Here is a 22,961-nt window from a genome sequence, read left to right as displayed (position 1 = left end):
AAACAGATGAGGGGTTGCCGTGTGCCACGGTGCAGCTGTGAGCATTGACTGCCCAAGGTCAAGCGCTAGCATCACTCTTTAGCCATTACATTTGTGCCCCTACCCCAGTACTTCTGTGCTGCTAGTCAGCACTGGGGCAGGTCATGCTGGGCAGACCATGGGGGGGCGTGACAGGGAGGGCTGGCCTTAAGGAAAATAGCATCCCGGGTGAACTTGTATTTTGGTGCCCCCTGGTCCCTGCAGGTGCACTCTCCACATTGCCCCGTGGGGTCCCTACCCCCCCTCTTTTCCCCCACCCCTTGCATTGTGCCCCTGCACACCCCTCCTGTGTTCTAAGCCCTGCCCCCGCCCCACATCCCCTAATCCCTCAGCTTCTCCCCACGGCCCATGTGGGGAAACTGACCTGGATGCAGGGAACAGCTGGCGTTGCTGCTCAATCCCCCCCTCCCTACCACTGCTCTGCGCACCCCCTAAGGTGTGGGGAGGGGTGAACGAGGAGCAACGTCAGGGTTCCCTGCATCAAGGTCACTTTCCCTGGGCCCATAAGGGGAGGGCAGAGCGCAGCAGCACATCCCCAGTGGGGAAAGTATTCTGGAGGCACAGGGCTCTTGGTGCTCCTTGCAGCGCCTGTGAGGGCATGGGGGGAACAGCAGTACCTGTGCGGCGCTGCGTGCCCCCTCCATTCCTCTGCCAGGAGGAAGCAGGGAGACATCTGCCCCCAAGGTGCTTCCCTGCCAGCCGGGAGCAGTTTCTAACACTACACCAGCAGCGCGCACCTCTGCACTGCCACATGGCACCACCCCCTAGCCCCCCGGGCAGTCATCCTTGTGGCCCACCTCCTGAGGCCAGCCCACCCCACAGGCTAGTCCGCAGTAGGCCAGGTCAGACCCTGGGGTGGAGAGATGACACACTGAGCTGTGCTGTGCTAATGTAAGGCACGGTTTCAGTTGAGACCTGGTGAATGTCGCGTAGGAACAGGTTTAATTAAGCCTCGCTTAACATGAGCGAAGCATGACTATGCAGGGGCCTGCCCAGTTCAATTACACCAAAGCCAACTAGGGTGCAGATAAGGTTGCCAGGTATCCAGTTTTTTGACCAGACCACCCGGTGAAAAAGGGACACTGGTGGCTACGGTCACCCCTGCTGACCGGGCTACTAAAAGCCCACCCGTTGGTGCAGCGGCAGCAAGGCAGGCTGCCTGCCTGCCCTGGCGCTGTGCAGCTCCCAGAAGCAGCTTGCATGTCTGGCTCCTAGGTGCAGGGGTTCCACGTGCTACCCCCACCCGGAGCGCTGGCTCCTCAGCTCCCGCTGGCCAGGAATCACAGCCAATGGGAGCTGCAGGGGGCAGTGCCTACGAGCAGGGCAGCACACAGAGCCCTCTGCTCCCTCCACCTAGGAGGCAGACATGCTGGCCGCTTCCGGGAGCTGACGATGGTAAGCGCTGCCCAGCTGGAGCCCGCACCCTCGCCTGCTACCCAACTCCCTGCCCCAGCCCCCTCTGGCACCCAAACTCCCTCCCAAACCCTGCACTCTGAACCCCCCCATCTCAGCCCTGAGCCCCTCGCCTGCACCCCAAAACCCTCATCCCCACACCAGAGCCTGCACCCCCATCCCCTCCCGCACCCCTAGCCCTGAGCCCCCTCCCACATGCCGAACTGCTTGGCTCCAGCCCTGAGCTGCTTCCTGCACCCCCAACCCTTCATCCCTGGCCCCAGAGCCCACGCCCCAACCCCCTGCTCCAGCTCTTAATCCCCTCCTGCATTCTGAACCCGTTGGCCCCAGCCCTGAGTCCCCTCCTATACCCCAAACCCCTACTCCCAACCCCCCTGCTCCTGCCCTGAGCACCCTCCTGCACCTCAAACCTCTCATCCCTGGCCCCACCCCAACTCCCTGCCCAGCCCAGAGCCCCCTCTGCACCTTGAACCCCTCATTTTTCTTCAAGTGCTTGCTCATGTCACTTCCATTCTAGGTGTGTGCACGCCCCCGTCCACTCAGAGATTTTTGCCTAGCAGAATCAGCTGTGGTGCCCTCTGCAGTGGTGCACTCATGCGGTGGTCCATTAGGCGCTGCACCTTCTCTCTTCCTTCTTACCACCATGACAGTTGGTCAGAGCACTGTGTCTTGCATCCCAAAAGTGTTAGCAGCTCTTAACAGTCCATCATTATGCCGTTTGTATATAGTTCTTAGGTACTTAGTGAGCCAATTTAATTAAGGGCATGTCTACACTATGAAATTAGGTTGATTTTATAGAAGTCGATTTTTAGAAATCAATTTTATACAGTCGATTCTGTGGGTCCCACTAAGCGCATTAAGTCGGTGGAGTGTGTCCTCACTACTGTGGCTAGCATCGACTTACAGAGCGGTACACTGTGGGTAGCTATCCCACAGTTTCTCTGCTGCCCATTGGAATTCTGGGTTTAAGCTCCCAATGCCTGATGGGGCAAACACATTGTTGGGGGTGGTTTTGGGTACATATCGTCAGGCCCCCCCTCCCTCCGTGAAAGCAACGGCAAACAATCGTTTGACACCTTTTTTCCTGGGTTACCCATGCAGAAGCCATACTACAGCAAGCATGGAACCTGCTCAGCTCACTGTCACCGTACGTCTCCTGGGTGCTGCTGGCAGACGCAGTACTGCAGTGCTACACAGCAGCAGCTCCTTGCCTTTGTGACAGACGGTGCGGTAGGACTGATAGCCGTTGTATGTCTCCTGGTAGACCTCGGTGAGATCCATCAGGGACGCCTGGACAGACATGGCTATTCTCCTCTTAGAGCACTGAATGGGAGTGACTCCAGGTCATTCTCTTTTCAGTTTCATCTCATGGAGATTCAGTCCTTCCTGGACTATCATGTGAACTAGAAGCTTCTGCCTCAGGCTGCTCTCTCAGCTCGCAGCACCACACAATCACACCTACCCCAGCCTACCCCTTGCTCCCATGGCTCATGAAGCCTGGACAGTGGTAAGGAGCAGTTCAACTATAGGCTGAGCAAGTGCAGAAAGGTGGTAGAATGTGCCTTTGGACGTTTAAAAGCTTGCTGGTGCTGTTTGCTGACTAGGTCAGACCTCTGTGCAACCAACATTCCCATTGTTATTGCTGCTTGCTGTGTGCTCCATAATATCTGTGAGAGTAAGGGGGAGATATTTATGGCAGGGTGGGAGGTCAAGGCAAATCGCCTGGTGTCCGATTTTGAGCAGCCAGACACCAGGGCGATTAGAAGAGCACAGTAAGATACGCTGCACATCAGAGAGGCTTTGAAAACCAGTTTCATGACTGGCAAGGCTTCGGTGTGACAACTGTGTGTGTTTCTCCTTGATGCAAAACCGCCCCCTTTGTTGATTTTAATTCCCTGTAAGCCAGCCACCCTCCCCCTTTGAAATAAGGTAACTAGTGTTTTGAAACCCTGCATTCTTTCTCTATTAATTAAAAAAAAAGAGAGAGAGAGAGAGATATAATGGACAAGGTAGCCCGTGTAGGGTGCAGGAGGAGGGAAGGATAAGGCCACATTAATTTTTAGTGTGGCTACAATAAGTAAACTGTTTGAATGACAGCCTTCTGTTGCTTGGTTGCATCTGCTGCAGTGGAGTGGCTGCGTGCCCAGAGCCTCCCCCCCTCACCCCACATTCTTGGGCGTCTGGATGAGGAGGATCTGGAACATGGCGAGGAGGGCAGATGGTTATACAATGGATGCTGCGGGGGTCTGTGCTCTTGTTGGATTTCCTGCAGCTCCAGCAGACTGTTTTTCATGTCCGTTTGCTCCCCCATTAACCTCAGCATTGCGTCCTGCCTCTGCTCGTCACGCTTACTTAATTCTTTCCTGGCCTCTGCCACTGAATGCCTCCATGTATTAAGCTGTGGCCTATCAGTGCACGAGGACTGCATGAGCTCAGAAAACATATCACAAGTGCGTTTTTTTCACCTTCTAATCTGCGACAACCCCAGGGACGGAGGTGATGGAGGAGCATAGAAACATTCTACACTACAATTCTGGGGTGACTGCAGGGGCACCTGTGCTGCTGAGCTCGCCAGGCTGACTAAACAGAGAATGAAATTCAAAAGTTCCCAGGACTTTTCCTGTGTACCTGGCTAGTGCATCAGAGTTCAAAGTGCTGTCTAGAGTGGTCACAATGGCACTCTAGCATAGCTCCCAGAGGCCAATAGTGTTGATTTACATCCCCACTACCCCCAATTTGACCCAGCAAGGTTGATTTTAGCACTACTCCTCTTGTCAGGGATTTTAAGAGCCCTTTAGGTCAACGGAACAGGGTTGGTTGTATAGACGTAGTCATGTTTATATCGACCTAACCCTGTAGCATAGACCAGGGCTAAGCGTTAGTTTAGGGGTTAGAGTCCTGGCTGGGACTTTGCCCTGGAGCAGCGCTTCAAGCTGTGTTCCTTATGCAACAGGCCAATGCCTATCAGTGACCTCCACAGCAGCTGTTTGAAGAGCTTGAGATAATCCCATATAAAGGACAAGTGCAGCTTTGCAAAAACTTTCATCCAAGAACCCAAAAGAAGAGGGACTTGTGCCTGAGAGCCCTCCTGATGGAGGCTGCGCTGTGCCCAGTATCGAAGCCCTCTGCTCCTAGTGCCTCGGCATCAGTGCGGAGTGCCCTAACCAGTGCCCAAGAATCAACTGAAGAAAAGGATTTCCTGGTACCATCCAAGGAGGAGAAGGGGGTGCTAAGCAAAGGACCTAGTTCAGGCCACCTGCCTGCCCCAGAGATACAGGGGAATACTGCTACAAATAGACCCCCTACTCCAGCCAGGGATCTTCCTCTGGCTCCTGGGGGTGGTGGAGGATTCCAGCTCCTATGGGGACCTTCATCGCCCAAGCCAGTCCACGTGACCAAAAACCTGGTAGGCCTGCCAGCACCACAGGGTCCAAGGGCAAGTCAGTCAGAGGACCTCCCCACAGGGCAAGGGAATACCCTTGGTCTCCAGAGAACAGGCGTTCTTCCCCCTCCCCACAGCCTAGGACACCGGTTCTGCAAACTTAAGTCACTGGCTAGAAGGCCCAGGTCCCTGGCACTGCGCTCTCCTTCCGCCAGGCATGGATTGCTGGAATCAAGGCAGCGGACCCCACACTCCCGCTACCAGCCAGCCTCCCACCTAAGATCACCTTAGCACAGATCCCCATCACCCAGGCGGTCTCTTAGGCACCGGTGCCCAACGATACAGGACCACCCACTGTCACAGCACCGCTCTCTGCAGGCCCAGTACTGCTTGAGGGACAGGTGGCAATCACTTACCTGTAGACATTGGTCTCTGACAAGGCTTAGTTCTGTGCACCCCACTTCCATTTCCCCCACACCAGGGTCCCCCATTCTCTACCTACGCCCATCTCAGTCTAAACCCTATCCCCACCATGCAAGTGGGCTCTGTGTGCCCTTCTGTCCCTCTCCCTTACCCCCCCATACCAGGGTCCCCTGTCTCCCCTCTGCCGCTTTGTTTGTCTCAACCCCCTCTTGCCCCCCCCCCCCCCAAGCCCATTCTCTTCTTTCAGGCACCTGCTGGTGTTCTGGTCCCTGAAGCTGCACCCATTCCCAGCCCGTTTGGAAGTGAGCTGCTGCAGTATTCAAAACATACAGTGGTTGAGCCAGCCAGAGCATTGAGGTGTGTGTCCGACCAAAACCAGGGTGGCCAAGACTCACTCACAGAGCCTGGTGGCTTCAAGACATAAGCAACTCCTGGACAGCTGTGTCTGCCACCAACCTGCATCCTCTGCGCCTGTGCTAACCCCCAGCAGTTAGTGGGGAGGCGGTGCCCAAGCAGCTTGAGCTGTGACCTGCCCTCAAGCCCACATGATAACGACGAGCAGTAAGAGTAAGATTTCTGTCATGGGTACTTTTAGTAAAAGTCACGCACACATCATGGGCAACAAACAAAACGCCACAGAAGCCCAGGCCCTGGTCATGACTTACTAAAAAATACCTGTTATGAACAGGCCGAGGCCTGGCAGCTGCTGACCAGGGAACTGTACAGCCTGGAAGTACCCCAGTCAGAAGGGGGAAGAGAGGTGTATCTCCACGCAGGAGAGTTGAGAGCCAGAAACCTGAGTGGATGCCCTTGCTGAACCACTGAGGGGCAATACATATACAGGTGTCCTCCCTGTGACTCGTGTTATAAATGGGAACTGGTTCACTTCTTTCCCATCACTCTCTGCCCTTGACACCTGGAAGTTCAGATAATGTACTGCTCTTCCCTTCATTTTTTCTGTAGCTGAGCAGAAAGGGGGCTCAGAAAAGAACAGAGAAGAGACAAAAATAAACCAGCACCCCAGGCTCCAACATAGAGAAGAACAACTCATGGCAAAGTCAAACTCTTCCAACAGCAGCAGGGCGCTCTCCTGCTCCCACATATCAGCCACCTCTGCCTCTGGAGATCCTTGGCCTTTCCTGGCCTGGTTTGAATCAAGGCTGACATTTCAGGTGGCAACAGCACTGAGCAGTTTTCCGGACATTGAATGAGATAACAGCATAGCTTCCCTATGTCAGTCTTCACCATGTGCATGAGGCTGCGACGAAACCAGTGTCTGGGCTGATTAAAAGGATTAGGATTATATTGTTCAGAAAGGGAAGGAAATGGCAGCATCTAAGATTCATGGGGAGGAGGTCTCAGAGAACAATTACAAGCTAGAGACAGCAAGTAGGAACAGGCTTTTCACAGACCTCTGCAGCATAAGGCTCTGAGAGGCATCAACTCACTGCAGCGGCCCCTCACAAATAGCTGCAGGCTGGAGATGAATACAGCCATACAACAGCGCAGAGGTGGGAACCGACCTATTCATCTCACTGGATGTTCTTCTCACAAAGCTCATGGGTACAGGGAGAAATTTACTGGTACAGTTACACAGCTAGAACATCCCCTGGGCCAGAATTCTTTTGTCCAATGTAGCTTATCCCACTCTCTGAGCCAGGAGTGTCCACACGAGTTGGAGCTGTAAAGTGCCGTAAGTAAGTCAACTCTAGCCCATCTCTGTTAGGGAATAGCAATTTTCAAGAAAATCTCACAGCACCTATGGGTTTTAGAGCCCTTTGAATATTAACACTGAGGGGAGCTTTATCTGAGGAATCATTGGACCACATGACCCCAAACTTGCACCCAGGGCTCAGCTGGGGATAGGATTTTATCAGAGATCACAGAAATCATGAAGTTGAATAAAGCAATTAATGGCTTGTCTACACTGCCCCATCTGGACTATGTGGGGTGTGATGTGTGGAATGCACCAGTGTGTTGTGCTCCGACTTCTCCAGGTGGGCCCTGCTGGCATGCATTCAAATGTTCTTTATTGCACACTGATGTAGTCCTGTTTGAAGGAGGCTGTGGCAAGTGAGGAACTGAACCCAGCCTCTCAAGTCTCAGGTTAATACCTTAACCACTGGGCCATTCTTCCTCTCATCCCTCATCTCTTCCTCCCTGCTTTTAACATTCAACCCCTGCTGAATAATTTAAAGACCACTGCTGACACAGGGTATTCAGCCACCTCAATTCTTATATTCTTCATCTTAAACTCTTCCAGACCTCCTAACGGAACATCACATTCATGTTTTAGTTTCCAGCTCACTTTCTTTCCTATGCGAAAATATTTTTAAAAAGAAACTGAAAAATTTACTCTGGTTCTCTTCCTGCAGGTTTTAGTTCAGAAAAGAACCCTTCCATAAGTTACAGCACACTTTCATTTTAATAAAGAAAAATAAATATTCATTTTCACATGGGACAATCTCCTGAAACAAATACTGAACCCCACTACAGGGGCTTCACTATGGATTTGTTACAAATCAAAACATAAATGCCTTGCTCCTAGGGTCTTTACAAATCCAGTTTTAGGAATCAAGTGGAGTCTTCTATAGTCCAGAAGCAGAGCAAACCTCTCCTGGAACCAGTAGCTAAACACGTCGTCCCTGTGAAGGTGATTTCAGACAGTGACTGTTCTACAGTTGCATAGGATACTTCCGTGCACCAGCCAGAGTTTGCGCCACAGTTCCAATGGTTGCAGTGAAGCACTAGAAGTTGCCAGTCTTCAGCAACATGAACTGATGCAGTTTGTTTGGGATCTGCTCTTAACCCTCCACTCCAGTCCCTTAGGAGTCACAGCTCAGAGGCTGCAGAGATCTCTTTGCTTTGCGGTTAGGATGCGTTAGCATATTCCAAACAAATGTAATTCTCTGGAGTGGACAAAACCACAGCTTTACAGCCTACTCCTATGAGAGGAAGCTGTTAGCCCAGGTACCTTTTGAAATAAGGCATTCAAACAAATTAGTTAAGCTCAGAACTAATTGTTACTACGTGGTAGATCATAGTATCACCGAGTATCTCTCAGTCTGGGGTCACAGCAGCTGTTGATGAAGTATCTCCCATACCATCTTTTTGCGGAAATGAGGCATGTGGTGCTAAAAGAAAAAACAACCCTCTATTAAACACTAAACCAGAGTAAAGGGTGTCAGAATAAGCATATTTGCCCACATTCTGTAGGCACTGACCAGAACAGTCAGTGTTCAACATTTGCCACAGTTCCCATGCAATGGTTATTTGATACCACAACTTTGCCCTACACTAAGGCACAGAAAATGAAATGCTCTGGCAAATGCTGACTTTAATGAAAAATGTGAATGTCATGACAGAATCTGCACGTCCTTTAAGAAAAGCCCAATGCAGCTGAAAACAGCCAATATTTTAACCTGTGAAAAAGCTATTTGGAAAGGAGCCTTGAAGATACCATCACGAAGGTCAAGCCTACTATCACAAACAGCTCCAGCCCCCTGCACCGGAGGACTGAGACATGATGTTTGGCAAATGGACATAAGCAAAGGCAGGGAATGCAGCTCACAGGGCTGGGAGGGCTCACTTGTCAGTACAGACAGTAGCACTTGGAGGCACTAGCCAAGATCAGGGCCCATGGGGGTAGGTGTTGCGTAACTAGTGAGGGATGAGCTTACAATTTAACTAGAGGAGTCAGATTACAGGGAAAACATGCACAAAGCCTGGATGCGCCACAGGTCAGTTTTGAGAGCTTTGCTCACCTGAGTGAAAGTGATTGGTTTGTCTCTGGAGATATAGTCTGCATATTTACAGGTAAACATCCCGCAGTCACTTCCATTCAGCTGCTGTGGAATTTCCTACAAGTGAGCAGTGGGAGAAGGTTGCATGTTAGTCCCTTCACCTTGCTTTAAAGATGCCTTTCTTCTTATGAGATATGCAATGCATTATCTTCAGTACTGTGTATCAGCATTTTAATGAGCCACTTGTGTCCTCCACTCCAGGAAATAAGCTTTAACACCTCCTCCCAAACCACACAACTACAGCTGCACCATGTTCCATTTGCTGGTAGAGAGCATCCCTGTCCTTCACCTGTCAAATCTTCAGAATGCACACTTTCCAGGCCCAGGATGCCTTTACCTACGTGTGTACAATGGGCCCCAGTGGGGCTTTTAACACTGCTTACTAGAAAGAATATAGATTCCCTCACGCCTGAGTTAGTGCTTCCTGCAAGTGATGGAGGGGAGGAGGGAATTCCCATTCTGTACAATGAGAGCTACTAAAAGGACAAGTTTTGCCTTTGACAATACATGAACAGCTCTCATTGATCCTAGTGGAAGTTGCATGCAAGAGAATTTAGCTCTGACCTTTAATTCCCTCCCCACAAGGTACTGACTACAAATCAGAACGGTCAATGTCAGCTTGTTCTCCAGTGACCCAGGGCAAGACAACTCCAACTACCCAGGGAAGGACTAACACGTGGGATCTATTACATGAATTACTACTGCCTGAGCACAAAGCAACAGGAGCTATTCACCTGCAGCTGGAGTTCACAGCTCCACAGGCATCCGAAGAGTTCCTCTTAACTGAATGTGACAAAGCCCCTGCAAAGCTCTGAGAACTGGGGAAGAGCAATTCCCGCTCACAACAGGCAGGGCATGTTCTATGTGAGGCTGTGGCCTCCTCCCCCCTCAACACCTTCAATTTTTTGTTTCTTCTTCTGAACCCAATCTAGATGGTGACACAGTGAGGGGTGGAGGAACTCTACAGACAAAGCTATTTGGAGACCATGACAGAACAGAGACTTTGAGAAGACTCTAGGTTGAGCGTGGACAAGAGCAGTAATTTGAAACACTCTTTGTAGGAGGAAAGAGGAGTCTCTCAAACAGCACATAAAAAGCTACCTACCATCATTTTTTTTTTTTAATTTGCACCACTATCCTAACCCTAATAAATCACCAAAAGTTCAAAGCCAGATTCACAGCTGCAGTCCAAGAAATACAGTTAGTCCATGTACAAAAGATCAACTACTGTACATAGTTCCTGTACAGGAATCGTTGACATCTTTCACGCATCAGCCTATGCCTTAAAAGAATGAAGGTAAAGGCCATGTCTACACTTACAAGCTTACACTGGCACTGCTCTACTGATACAGCTGTGCTGCAGTCAGAGTGCTCGTGTAGCCGCTTAATGCCAAAGGAAGAGAGCTCTCCCGGCGACGACATAAAACCAGCTCAACGAGAGGCGGGAGCTATGTCAGCAGGAGAGCATCTCCCACTGACAGCGCTGTGCACACCAGTACTTATGCCAGCAAAACTAATGTCACTATAGGAAGGGTTCTCCCCCCCGCAACCCACACACCATTGAGCAATAAAAGTTTTGCTGACATAAGTGCTAGTCTCGACATGGCCTTTGTCCTAGTAAGGAATAATGGAGTTTGAGAGACACATTAGATATTTTTCTTGGACATAGCACCAGCTTGTTGGACCAAAGGAAGAAAGCTGGATGGATGTTCCAAGGACTCCAGTCCACTCCAGATTGCTAGCATTTTTTTCACATCTAAACGGAGTCAGGAAAGAAGCAGAGACAAGGCCAGTCAAGTAAAGAAGACACTGCTAAAGAGACCATCACAACATTGTTTCGGTATCCAGTTTGGGCTGCTGTATTATGGGCACTAGAGAAAGCCCACAAACAGTCATTCAAAACTTAGAATTGTTTCTCTTGAAGGCTTTTATGGTTTTGGGCTACAGTACATGGATCAGACTCAAAACACTCTGTTCACATACATGTGATTTCATGCTGTAAAGTGTCCACTCTGAAGGATCAATATCTAGGTTCCTCTTGGTTTTGCTTTCTTCCTGAAGATATTGGCTGTTCAACAAAAACAAAACAAAAAAGAGGTATCAGACTTTTCTAAACAAATGTCTTCATATTTTAGGCCAATAGTCTGTAAAGTTGCCTGACAAGGTCTTCACTAATTATGCACCAATGACCCGAAGTACCAGGAAGGAGGATTATAGGATATAATCATACCATGCTGAAGGTAAACCCACATTTGTTTAAGAACTATTCACATTACTTAAGAGATTTTAGATCAGAAGTTAGAGACTTTACAGGTAATGCTGCAGCCATGGCATTGCCAGAAAAAGTGAGGCCCATGAGAGACTGGTAGCGATTCACATAGACCCTTACCTCAGAAGTTAATCTCCAACAGAGGTGGGGAAGGGAAGAAGGGGAAGTACAGGGTGATTTTATGTAACATGAAACATGAGTATTGGTGTAATAGAAGAGTCAGTGCCAAACGAACTACAGCATTCACTCAACATACTGAAAGGAGGATTATTATTTACATAAAAATTAACTCAAATATCTCCAATAGAGCATACAAGAGGATTATGTGTGCAATGTAATTTGGTGGGTTACTTAAGAGCTGCAAAAAAAAGGTAGAAGAGCTAGAAAGTAAGGGATCTGTCACTGGTAATAGAGGATGTCAATATCCCCTAGGAAGGAGTTCAGGTCCTATGAAGTGTGTTGAGGTTAATGTTCTTAAAGAGGAATGGACTTTGTCTTTCTATTTGCATGAGAGCTTTAACGGGTCACTCAATGATGGTTCATTCATAAGACATACTCAAATGTCTCTGGAAGGACAGAATATAATTAACAGCTGGATGATGTTACAATTTGCACATTACTGGCAGTGACTAGTTTGGGAAGAGATTCTTGTCCATTACGGGGTAAGTCTTTGCTATGTAAATCACATTTTCCAGTGAGTGATTGTGGAAAATCCTTCCACTGTGTGTGAAATGCAGTAATATATTCACTAAGCATCTACTTACAGCAAAATCTCACAGATACTGTGGCCTCTTTGTCCCATCGAGTCAAAGTATTTGATGGTCTTTCTTCTGACATCTATTACCTGTTATTGAAAGACAGGCATTGGTGCAACAGCCATAGCAAAGACTCCCTGCTGCCTACAGAGCAAGCCTTTTCTAGGTTTTTCCTTTCCCTTCCAACTCCAAAGATGGGCCAATTTGACTCACCACTAATCCCCAGTGTACCCTCAGGTGAATGGGCACAAAGATGAGGTCTTGCTTGAAGAGATCCACACCTTTGGTCCATCTTTTTACTGCCTGGTAACTCCCAGAAATTAGTTTGGGGTAGAAGAAAGTACTGAAAGCATGAAGCACTGGAAATCCCTGCTGCTTATTTCTCTCCACCAGAAGATTCATGTAGAAATTAATTACCTATATAATAGAGAGAGTAGAGTTCAGAGAGTGAAGGAGACACACTCATATTTGTCTGTTAAAGTTAAACAGATTTTATCTGCTGGACTCTTCAGAATTTTCAGTCTAAAAGACCACACTGACTTCAACTCAAGTTCTAAGACTCCTGTACTAACTTCCTTCCTTCGAGTCCTGTGTTAAAAAACACTTGTTATTTCACCCACTCCCCAAAGTCAAATCTGATCTTAAGTTACTGCTAACTCTTGAAAGCAGCATAATATAGGGATAGAGATATTTTCAGGAGTATTGTTCCCTCTTAAAGGCCCAGCTTTCAGAACCCTATGGATATTCCTGTAGGAACTGAGGCGTGGATCAGAAAATTAGGCCTGTCAGCAGCTAAAATGTCAGAAAGTTGGGGGCACATTTTAATACATATGCATGCAGAACACAAAACAAACAAACATTCCTACTGGATTAATTTTACCTCATCGTTGAGCCAGTGATGGTTCCTCAACGTCTGGATATCCCCACGGGTGACCTTTAATTTAAAGGCGCTGCTCAAGATCTCACCCTCCTGGCCATGGCCTAATGCATTAGTGATTTCTCTTTCCATGTCCTGAAATGAGCAATTCACAATGTGACTAGCGAGAAAGTCCTGAACTAGGGTGTATGCTGAGCAGGCCAACTGGTGCATCATACTAAGTTGAAAAAAGTATTTAAGTGAAATCCAGTAGAGGATTAAGCCTGCTAAAGGAGGAAGAGCTTGACCCTACAGTGCCACCGGGGGGGGCAAGAATACCAGTGTTAGTTTTAGAGCGGAGGATTGTTAGCTTTAGTAGCTTTTCCTGTTAAGTTTGTACATTAAGGTTCTACACACAGATGCCTGCACTTCATGATATTTACTTGGATGGTTACATTTTGAAGCACCATTTAAAATAGCTTAAGTCATTTTGATTTATCAGATTACCCCAGCTCAGAACCATGGGTATGTTTACACTGGCTCTGGTTTGGAAGTTCAATCATTTTCTTAAGGATTAAAAGGGATAATGGGAGTTTAAGAGGCTTGAGATAATTCAATAAACACTAAAACCAGTACTGCAAGTGTTTCACAGTCAATCAATGCAGTTAAGTCAGAATAAGAAATAGGTAGCATGCAGAAATAGAAAAACGCAGAACATGCACATCAGCAGACAACAGAGCACAGCGGAAGAAAGGACAATAAAAAGATAGTTTCAAAGAGAAAACCACCTGTCCCCCTTGCAATATTGTAGCCCTTGTGATCACCAGAAGTCAGCCAACCACCACTTGGTTTAATTGGATTGGGGCTGATAGCAGGACATTCTCAGCTCAAACTCATTTCTCACCTTTAGTTTACAAGAGTCTAGATTTGGTGACCTTTGGAGCCCAACACAAGACTAACCTAATTCCCCCAGACATATCTGAGTGGGAATGAAAGGGAACATTATAGTGGCTGTACTGGAGGCCATGTTGACAGTTAGGAAGTCTGTATCTGATCTTACACACTGTTAGAATGGTCATGGATGCAGAGAGAAGTCTAAGTAATGTTTAGTTTCACTGCTGGTAGAAAAGGGATTTTGATCTGTGGACCAAAAAATAAATTAATTCTATTTTTGATTGAGCTGAGCTAACAAGTAAGGAAAATGCCCTTGTCTCCTCTATTGTAGGATCTACCAAGGTATGCACAGAAAGTAAGTAATCAGGTAGTTTATAAAGGAATGAGAAAAGCAGCCATTTGTTTTGCTAGCTCCCTGCAAATCAGATGTTAGCGGATTGGCAAGAATGGCCTGATTCCAAGTGTTTAGAAGGTACAACTAGCAGACAAAATTCACTTAAGAAGGGGCACCTAGAATCCCTGATCCCTTTTGAACATGGTTAGTACATTAGCTAATGTCAGATGGGCTTTTTTTGTAGGTTTTTTGTGCCCAAATGATTCCCTCCATTAGTTCACCTCTCCAAACCAGAAAGCCAAAAAAGGCACGGTACCTCTGTGAGCTCAGGAAGATGCTCTGTGCTCTTCTCTGGGCCTGGGCACTTCTGTTCTTTCAGAACTGCAGCTGGCCTTCTGGCTACAGCAGAGCTCCTACTGCCCAGGCATAACCGAACTGACACCTCCTTTGACAGGTCAGCCTCCAGCCATCTCTGTGCACAAAAGGAAGCTCAATAGCATGTAACCAGGAAGTTATGATTTGTTGCAGGGCATAATGTGACAGTCTTGTTCAAATATCAAGTGAAAGCACTCAGCAAATACTCACGACCATCAGACACCACACTAATAGAATTAAACACTCAGTCTAGCTCTCATTAGGAGTCAGGTGAGGTATTGCTAGGACTGAGCACACTTCCATTAAATGTGCCAATTTTCAAATGCTTTAGACCAGGGGTTCTCAAACTTCATTGCACCACCATCTCCTTCTGACAAGAAAGTACTATACAACCCCAGGAGGGGGAAGACTGGGGATTGATGCCTGTGCCTGCTTGATCCCTGCCACTTTGGGGCAGGGGGAGAAGCCAAAGCCCAAGGGCTTCAACCCCAGACAGGGGGCCTGCAATCTCAGCCCCACTGCCCAAGGCTGAAGCCCCAGACCGTGGGGCTCGGGCTTTGGCCCCAGGCACCAGCAAGTCTAAGCCAGCCCTGGCTACCACATTAAAACAGGGTTGCAACCCACTCTGGGGTCCTGATGCACAGTTTGAGAACTGCTGCTTTAGACTGAAGTTGTTAGGATTTAGCGCTAATAGCCCACTGCAGTTAAGTGGGTGAGAGGAAAGTGTTTCAGGCCATTTTCAGACTCAGGAAGACAATCACAGAAATGTATGAGTGGAAGGGACCTCAATAGGTCATTCTAGCCCAGTCCCCTCCTCTGAGGCAGGATTAAGTATCCATCTGACAGGTGTTTGTCTAACCTGTTCTTTAAAACCCCCAATGATGGATATTACATATCCTCCATAGGTACATTTGTTCTGGTGCTTAACTACCATTACCTTAAATTTTGGAAGTTTTTCCTAATGTCTAACAAATCTCTCTTGCTGCAATTTAAGACCATTACTTCTTGTCCTGTCCTCAGTGGATACGGAGGATCATTTATCACCCTCCTCTTTGTAACAACCTTCTACATACTTGAAGAATATGTAGAATATGCTTTTCTGCAGACTAAACATATCAAATTTTTCCAATCTTTCCTTGTAGGTCATGTTTTCTAGACCTTTAATCATTTTTGTTGCTCTCCTCTGGAGTTTCCACATTTCTCAAAGTGTGGTGCCAGAATTGGACACAGTACTCCAACTGAGGCCTTATCAGTGCTGAGTACAGCAGAATTACTTATGTTTTGCTTACAACACTCCACCCAGTTATTCTGAGATATTAGCAGTTTTTTTTCTGCAAAAGTATTATGTAGTGGACTCTTAGTTTGTGATCCCCCATAACCCTCAAAGCCTTTTCTGCAGGACTTCCTCCTAGGAAGTCATTTTCCATTTTGTATTTGTGCAATTGATTATTCCTTCCTAAGCACAGTACTGTGCATTTGTCCTAATTCAATTTCATCCTATTTCAGACCATTTCTCTAGTTTGCCAAGATCATTCTGAATTATAATCCTGTCCTTCAAAGCACTTCCAACCCCTCCCAACTTGGTATTGTCTGCAAATTGTATAGAAGTGTTCTCTCTCTGCCATTATCCAGATCATCTATGAAGATATTTAACAGAACTGGAAGCAGGATACATCCCTGCAAGACCCCAATCAATATGTCCTTCCAGCTTGACTGTGAGCCATTGGTAACTACTCTGAGTACAGTTTTCCAACCAGTTGCACACCCACCTTTAGAAGATTCATCTAGGCTATATTTCTCTAGTTTGTTTATGAGATTATCAAAAGTCTACTAGGGTGGAGATCTATAGCATCAGTTTATGTTTGGGAGGTTCTTTGCCACTGTAAAGGGCTACAAAGGTGATTTGGTTTTTGTGTGGGTTTTTTTGTTTGTTTTTTTTTAAAGTCTGAGTATCCCACATAGGCTGGATATTGGACAATAAAGACAGTTTTGTATCCAAGCTTGGTACTTCTCTAAGTTTTAGACAGTGTAAGTTTTTCTGATATCCCATCTTAGCCTATTTAAAAAATAGATTTTAGACACACCCATCTTCCCACCTGTGCAGCAAGTGAAATACAGGTGAACACAGACAACTGTATATAAAGCAGAGTGGATGTTGTATTTCTAGTTTAGAAAAATGAAAATTAAAATGTAGTTAAAAATGCAACAACCCTGAAAGAATCTTAGTAGTTAGAAAAAAGTTTACCTGGTTTACAAACTGGATATTGAACTGTGGCACCAAGGCAAATCTCAGAGACAAGAGTCGGGGGGGGGGGGGGGAGGGGAGGAGAGGGAGGGAGAACCCAGGCAAGCAAAGCAAAATCTATTTAGAAAGGACTGATGATGCAATAGTGTACCCTATAGTGATGTGGATAAACTCCAATAAATGCTGCATGTTTGAGGGTTTGCCCATCAGCTTCCAAGATGGACAGAAGAGAAACTGAGCAGATGCAGCATACTGACCACAGCCCAGAATCACAAGGGGTCTTCCACCATCACTATCTTCTGTAAGTCACAGAAAGACCACACTACCACAAAAGCCATATGCCACTAGATTAAGCACATTGTTCAATGATATGCTCAAGTACGGAAGTGCACAGTTAGAGTTGAATGCACAGTTTAGTTATAGGATATCACATGTGTCAAAAGAGGAAAAAAGCTGGAGCTTCCAAACTTACCCTTTCATTTTTCTGCTCAAGTGTCATTTCAGGCTCTTGTGAGTTTTCCGCTGAAATCTGAGATCTTAGAGACAAAAACAGGCAGAGTTTCACAACTTATATTTACTTAGTAAGTTACCTTTGGGGTAAGGAGTCAGGGCTGTGTGGGGAGGGTTGGGAAATGCTCTCTGGGGGGTTGGAATCTGGCTAATGTGCAAAAAGAACAAGAGTTTAACTTGACCCATTCTCTAGCATCAATACTTTGAGGGGATGCAGGTGAGGAAGAAGGGAAAGACGAAGGGAAGGAAATCTGGAAATACCCATCAAAAGTAGGGGACTGAGGCTAGTACCAAAGCATGGCTAAAATAAGGATACAAGATGCAGCTTAAAAAGTTAAGATACAATGCACGACAATCATGAATTGTAAAGTCTTTTATAATATAAATGAAAAATTCCTCATGAAAAGAAAGCACTAGTTTACCTGACGGGTATGCATCCAGATAGTTAGGCCAACCTAGTTACAAGTCTGAAAAAAATTTCACTCCCTGTATGAGAGTTAGGTCAATCTTAACCTCACTATAGATCCAACTGGGTTGATGGAAGAATGCTTCTGTTGACCTAGCACTGTCTCTTGGAGAGGTGGATTACCTACATTGACAGAAGAGGTTTTTCTGTCAAAGTAGGAAGCATCTAACAGTACAGTGCTAACGCAGCACAGCCACAGCATCAGACTTGTGCCACTGTAGTGCAGACATGGTCTTAAGGTGGGTGGATAGAGTAAGTTCACTTGACTCTTATACGATTGCAAGGGGAGCTGCTATCCTTACCAGAAGACGCTTACCCTTGAAAACCATACAGCATCCGAAGTGCAGCATGTTACTGTGCAAGGAATTATAGACGGACAGGTTTTACTTCTATCAATATAAATGCTCCAAAACGAAAAAGTTCTCGTGTTTCTTTTTGATCCAAGTCTCTCTTTTTTTAAAAAAAGGGAACCATAGATAATAAGACTTGTATTGGATCCTAAACCCACTGTACATTAGAAGACAAATTCAATCTAGTGTGATAAGACAGTAAATATCCAGGTTAGGTACCCCAGATGTTTTATAGAAAGTACAGCTTTGTACTTTTATAGCACAAGGTGTACAAACAGAAGACTTCTATTTAAACAGCCACTCAGATTCATAGACTAAGGCCAGAAGGGACCATCTTGATCTAGTCTGACCTCCTGCATATTGCAGGCCGCAGAACCTCACCCATCTACTCCTGAAATATGCTCATAGCCTCTCGCCGAATTACTGAAGTCCTCAAATCATGATTTAAAGACTGCAAGTTACAGAGAATCCACCATTTACTCAAGTTCAAACCAGCAGGTCAACCCTCACTCTAGAAGAAGGCACCTCCCCCCTCCCCAAGGTTTCTGCCAATCTGACCTGGGGAAAAATTCCTTTCTGACCTCAGATACGGCAATCAGTTAGACCCCAAGCATGTGGGTGAGACCCACCAGTCAGACAGCTGGGCAAGAATTCTCTATAGTAATTCAGAGCCATTCCCATCTAGTGTCTCATTGAAGATATGTACTACTAGCAGTCGCAGATGGTCCACATGCCATTGTAGGCAGTCCCATCATACCATTCCCTGCATAAACTTATCAAGCTCAGTCTTGAAACCAGTTGGGATTTTTCCCCCCCCGACTGCTCTCCTTTGAAGGCTGTTCCAGAACTTCACTCCTCTGATGGTCAGAAACTGGTCTCATTTCAAGCATAACCTTTTTTGGATAGCCAGTTTATATCCATTTGTTCTTGTACCGACATTGGCCCTTAACTTAAATAACTCCTCTCCTTCCCTGGTATTTATCCCTCGGATGTATTTTTAGAGAGCAATCATATCTCTACTCAGTTTTCTTTTGATTAGATTAAACAAGCCAAGCTCCTTATGTCTCCTCTAATAAGGTAAGTTCTGCATTCTTCTGATCCTCGTAGACCTTCTCTGCACCTGTTCCAGTTTGAATTAATCTTTTTTTAAACAAGGGAGACCAAAGTTGCACAAAGTATTCCAGATGAGGTCTCATCAGTGTCTTGTATAATGGTAATAATACTTCCCCCTCTCTCTGCTGGAAATACCTTACTTTGTAAAATTGCAGAACTACTAAACTGTGATATGTAATCAGTCACTTAAATCTCATTCTGCACCAAATGACTGGAGTCTACCTATTATGATGCCAATTTTTTTAAAACAGTTCCAGAGGCGATCCCTGGCAATTACCAGCTCGTAAGCCTAACTTCTGTACCAGGCAAATTGGTTGAAACTATAGTAAAACAGAATTATCAGACACATAGATGAACACAATGCGTTGGGGAAGAGTCAATATGGCTTTGTAAAGGGAAATCATGCCTCACCAATCTACTAGAATTCTTTGAGGGGGTCAAACATATGGAAAAGAGAGTGATCCAGTGTATACAGTGAATTGGACTTTCAGAAGGCCTTTGACAAGGTCCCTCACCAAAGCTCTTAAGCAAAGTAAGCAGTCATAGGAAAAGGGGGAAGATCCTCTCATAGCCCTGGTCTACACTAGGACTTTAGGTCGAATTTAGCAGCGTTAAATCGATGTAAACCTGCACCCGTCCACACGATGAAGCCCTTTATTTCGACTTAAAGGGCTCTTAAAATCGATTTCTGTACTCCACCCTGACAAGTGGATTAGCACTTAAATCAGCCTTGCTGGGTCGAATTTGGGGTACTGTGGACACAATCAGACGGTATTGGCCTCCGGGAGCTATCCCAGAGTGCTCCATTGTGACTGCTCTGGACAGCACTCTCAACTCAGATGCACTGGCCAGGTAGACAGGAAAAGAACTGCGAACTTTTGAATCTCATTTCCTGTTTAGCCAGCGTGGCAAGCTGCAAGTGACCATGCAGAGCTCATCAGCAGAGGTGACCATGATGGAGTCTCAGAATGGCAAAAGAGCTCCAGCATGGACTGAAGGGAGGTACGGGATCTGATCGCTGTATGGGGAGAGAAATCCGTGCTATCAGAACTCCGTTCCAGTTTTCGAAATGCTAAAACCTTTGTCAAAATCTCCCAGGGCATGAAGGACAGAGGCCATAACAGGATCCGAAGCAGTGCCGCGTGAAACTTAAGGAGCTGAGGCAAGCCTACCAGAAAACCGGAGGGGCGAACGGCCGCTCCGGGTCAGAGCCCCAAACATGCCACTTCTATGATGAGCTGCATGCCATTTTAGGGGGGTTCAGCCACCGCTACCCCAGCTGTGTTGTTTGACTCCTTCAATGGAGATGGAGGCAACACGGAAGCAGGTTTTGGGGATGAAGAAGATGATGATGTAGATAGCTCACAGCAAGCAAGCGGAGAAACCGGTTTTCCCCGACAGCCAGGAACTGTTTCTCACCCTGGACCTGGAGCCCGTACCCCCCAAACCCACCCAAGGCCGCCTCCTGGACCCGGCAGGCGGAGAAGGGACCTCCGGTGAGTGTACCTTTTAAAATACTATACATGGTTTAAAAGCAAGCATGTGAAAGGATTACTTTGCCCTGGCATTCGCGGCTCTCCTGGATGTACTCCCAAAGCCTTTGCAAAGGTTTCTGTGGAGGGCAGCCTTATTGCGTCCTTCATGGTAGGACACTTTACCACTCCAGGCCAGTAACATGTACTCAGGAATCATTACAGTGCAATGCTTTGTTGTACATGTTTGCTTGCGTTCAAACAACATCGTTCTTTATCTCTCTGTGTTATCCTCAGGAGAGTGAGATATTATTCATGGTCACCTGGTTGAAATAGGGTGCATTCCTGCTGGGCTGTTTGCCTGCGGCTGAACAGAAATGTTCCCCGCTGTTAGCCACGGGGAGGGGGGAGGGTTGAGGGGGTAGCCACGCGGTGGGGGGAGGCAAAATGCGACCTTGTAACGAAAGCACATGTGCTATGTATGTAATGTTAACAGCAAGGTTTACCCTGAAAGAGTGTAGCCACTGTTTTATAAAATGTGTCTTTTTAAATACCGCTGTCCCTTTTTTTTTCCTCCACCAGCTGCATGTGTTTCAATGATCACAGGATCTTCTCCTTCCCAGAGGCTAGTGAAGATTAGAAAGAAAAAAAAAAAAACGCACTCGTGATGAAATGTTCTCTGAGCTCATGCTGTCCTCTCACACTGACAGAGCACAGACGAATGCGTGGAGGCAAATGTCAGAGTGCAGGAAAGCACAAAATGACCGGGAGGTGAGGTGGCTGAAGAGAGTAAGTGGGTGCTGAAGACAGGGCTGAAGCTGAAATGTGGCGGCAGCGTGATGAGAGGAGGCAGGATTCAATGCTGAGGCTGCTGGAGGATCAAACCAGTATGCTCCAGTGTATGGTTGAGCTGCAGCAAAGGCAGCTGGAGCACAGACTGCCACTACAGCCCTCTGTAACCGACCGCCCTCCTCCCCAAGTTCCATAGCCTCCACACCCAGACACCCAAGAATGTGGTGGGGGGCCTCCGGCCAACCAGCCACTCCGCCACAGAGGACTGCCCAAAAAACAGAAGGCTGGCATTCAATAAATTTTAAAGTTGTAAACTTTTAAAGTGCTGTGTGACATTTTCCCTCCCTCCTCCACTACCCCTCCTGGGCTACCTTGGTAGTCATCCCCCTATTTGTGTGATGAATGAATAAAGAATGCATGAATGTGAAGCAACAATGACTTTATTGCCTCTGCAAGCGGTGATCGAAGGGAGGGGGGAGGGTGGTTAGCTTACAGGGAAGCAGAGTGAACCAAGGAGTGGGGGGTTTCATCAAGGAGAAACAAAGAACTTTCACACCGTAGCCTGGCCAGTCATGAAACTGGTTTTCAAAGCTTCTCTGATGCGTACCACGCCCTCCTGTGCTCTTCTAACCGCCCTGGTGTCTGGCTGCGCGTAACCAGCAGCCAGGCGATTTGCCTCAACCTCCCACCCTGCCATAAATGTCTCCCCCTTACTCTCACAGATATTGTGGAGCACACAGCAAGCAGTAATAAGTGGCAATATTGGTTTCGCTGAGGTCTAAGCGAGTCAGTAAACTGCGCCAGCGCACCTTTAAACGTCCAAATGCACATTCTACCACCATTCTGCACTTGCTCAGCCTGTAGTTGAACAGCTCCTGACTACCGTCCAGGCTGCCTGTGTATGGCTTCATGAGCCATGGCATTAAGGGGTAGGCTGGGTCCCCAAGGATAACTATAGGCATTTCAACATCCCCAACAGTTATTTTCTGGTCTGGGAATAAAGTCCCTTCCTGCAGCTTTTGAAACAGTCCAGAGTTCCTGAAGATGCGAGCGTCATGTACCTTTCCTGGCCATCCCACGGTGATGTTGGTGAAACGTCCCTTGTGATCCACCAGAGCTTGCAGCACTATCGAAAAGTACCCCTTGCGGTTTATGTACTCGCCGGCTTGGTGCTCCGGTGCCAAGATAGGGATATGGGTTCCGTCTATGGCCCCACCACAGTTAGGGAATCCCATTGCAGCAAAGCCATCCACTATGACCTGCACATTTCCCAGGGTCACTACCCTTGATATCAGCAGATCTTTGATTGCGTGGGCTACTTGCATCACAGCAGCCCCCACAGTAGATTTGCCCACTTCTAATTGATTCCCAACTGACCGGTAGCTGTCTGGCGTTGCAAGCTTCCACAGGGCTATCGCCACTCGCTTCTCAACTGTGAGGGCTACTCTCATCTTGGTATTCATGCGCTTC

The 22,961-nt window shown here is 47.1% G+C and overlaps 1 protein-coding gene across 4 annotated transcripts in view; it reads right to left on the bottom strand.

The window, feature by feature from the left end:
* Positions 1-7,663: 7,663 nt before the first annotated feature.
* The window catches only part of SENP2 (SUMO specific peptidase 2), a 50,883-nt gene continuing 35,585 nt past the window's right edge, over positions 7,664-22,961 (bottom strand). For 3 of the 4 annotated variants that reach the window (XM_073360299.2, XM_073360300.2, XM_073360298.2), the window contains exons 10-17: positions 17,261-17,324; positions 14,485-14,640; positions 12,965-13,096; positions 12,298-12,501; positions 12,094-12,173; positions 11,044-11,128; positions 9,022-9,117; positions 7,664-8,391 (exon numbers count right to left, since the gene is read on the bottom strand). In XM_073360299.2, the coding sequence (XP_073216400.1) occupies positions 8,329-8,391; positions 9,022-9,117; positions 11,044-11,128; positions 12,094-12,173; positions 12,298-12,501; positions 12,965-13,096; positions 14,485-14,640; positions 17,261-17,324 (880 nt within the window). In that variant the 3' untranslated portion in view covers positions 7,664-8,328. The remainder of the gene's footprint in view (positions 8,392-9,021; positions 9,118-11,043; positions 11,129-12,093; positions 12,174-12,297; positions 12,502-12,964; positions 13,097-14,484; positions 14,641-17,260; positions 17,325-22,961) is intronic. The other variant, XM_073360301.2, reaches the window with a different exon arrangement.

Source organism: Lepidochelys kempii, chromosome 9, assembly GCF_965140285.1.
Source record: "Lepidochelys kempii isolate rLepKem1 chromosome 9, rLepKem1.hap1, whole genome shotgun sequence".
Lineage (NCBI taxonomy): Eukaryota > Metazoa > Chordata > Testudines > Cheloniidae > Lepidochelys > Lepidochelys kempii.
Note: the sequence above shows the minus strand (reverse complement) of the source record. Positions and strands in the feature narration are given on the sequence as shown.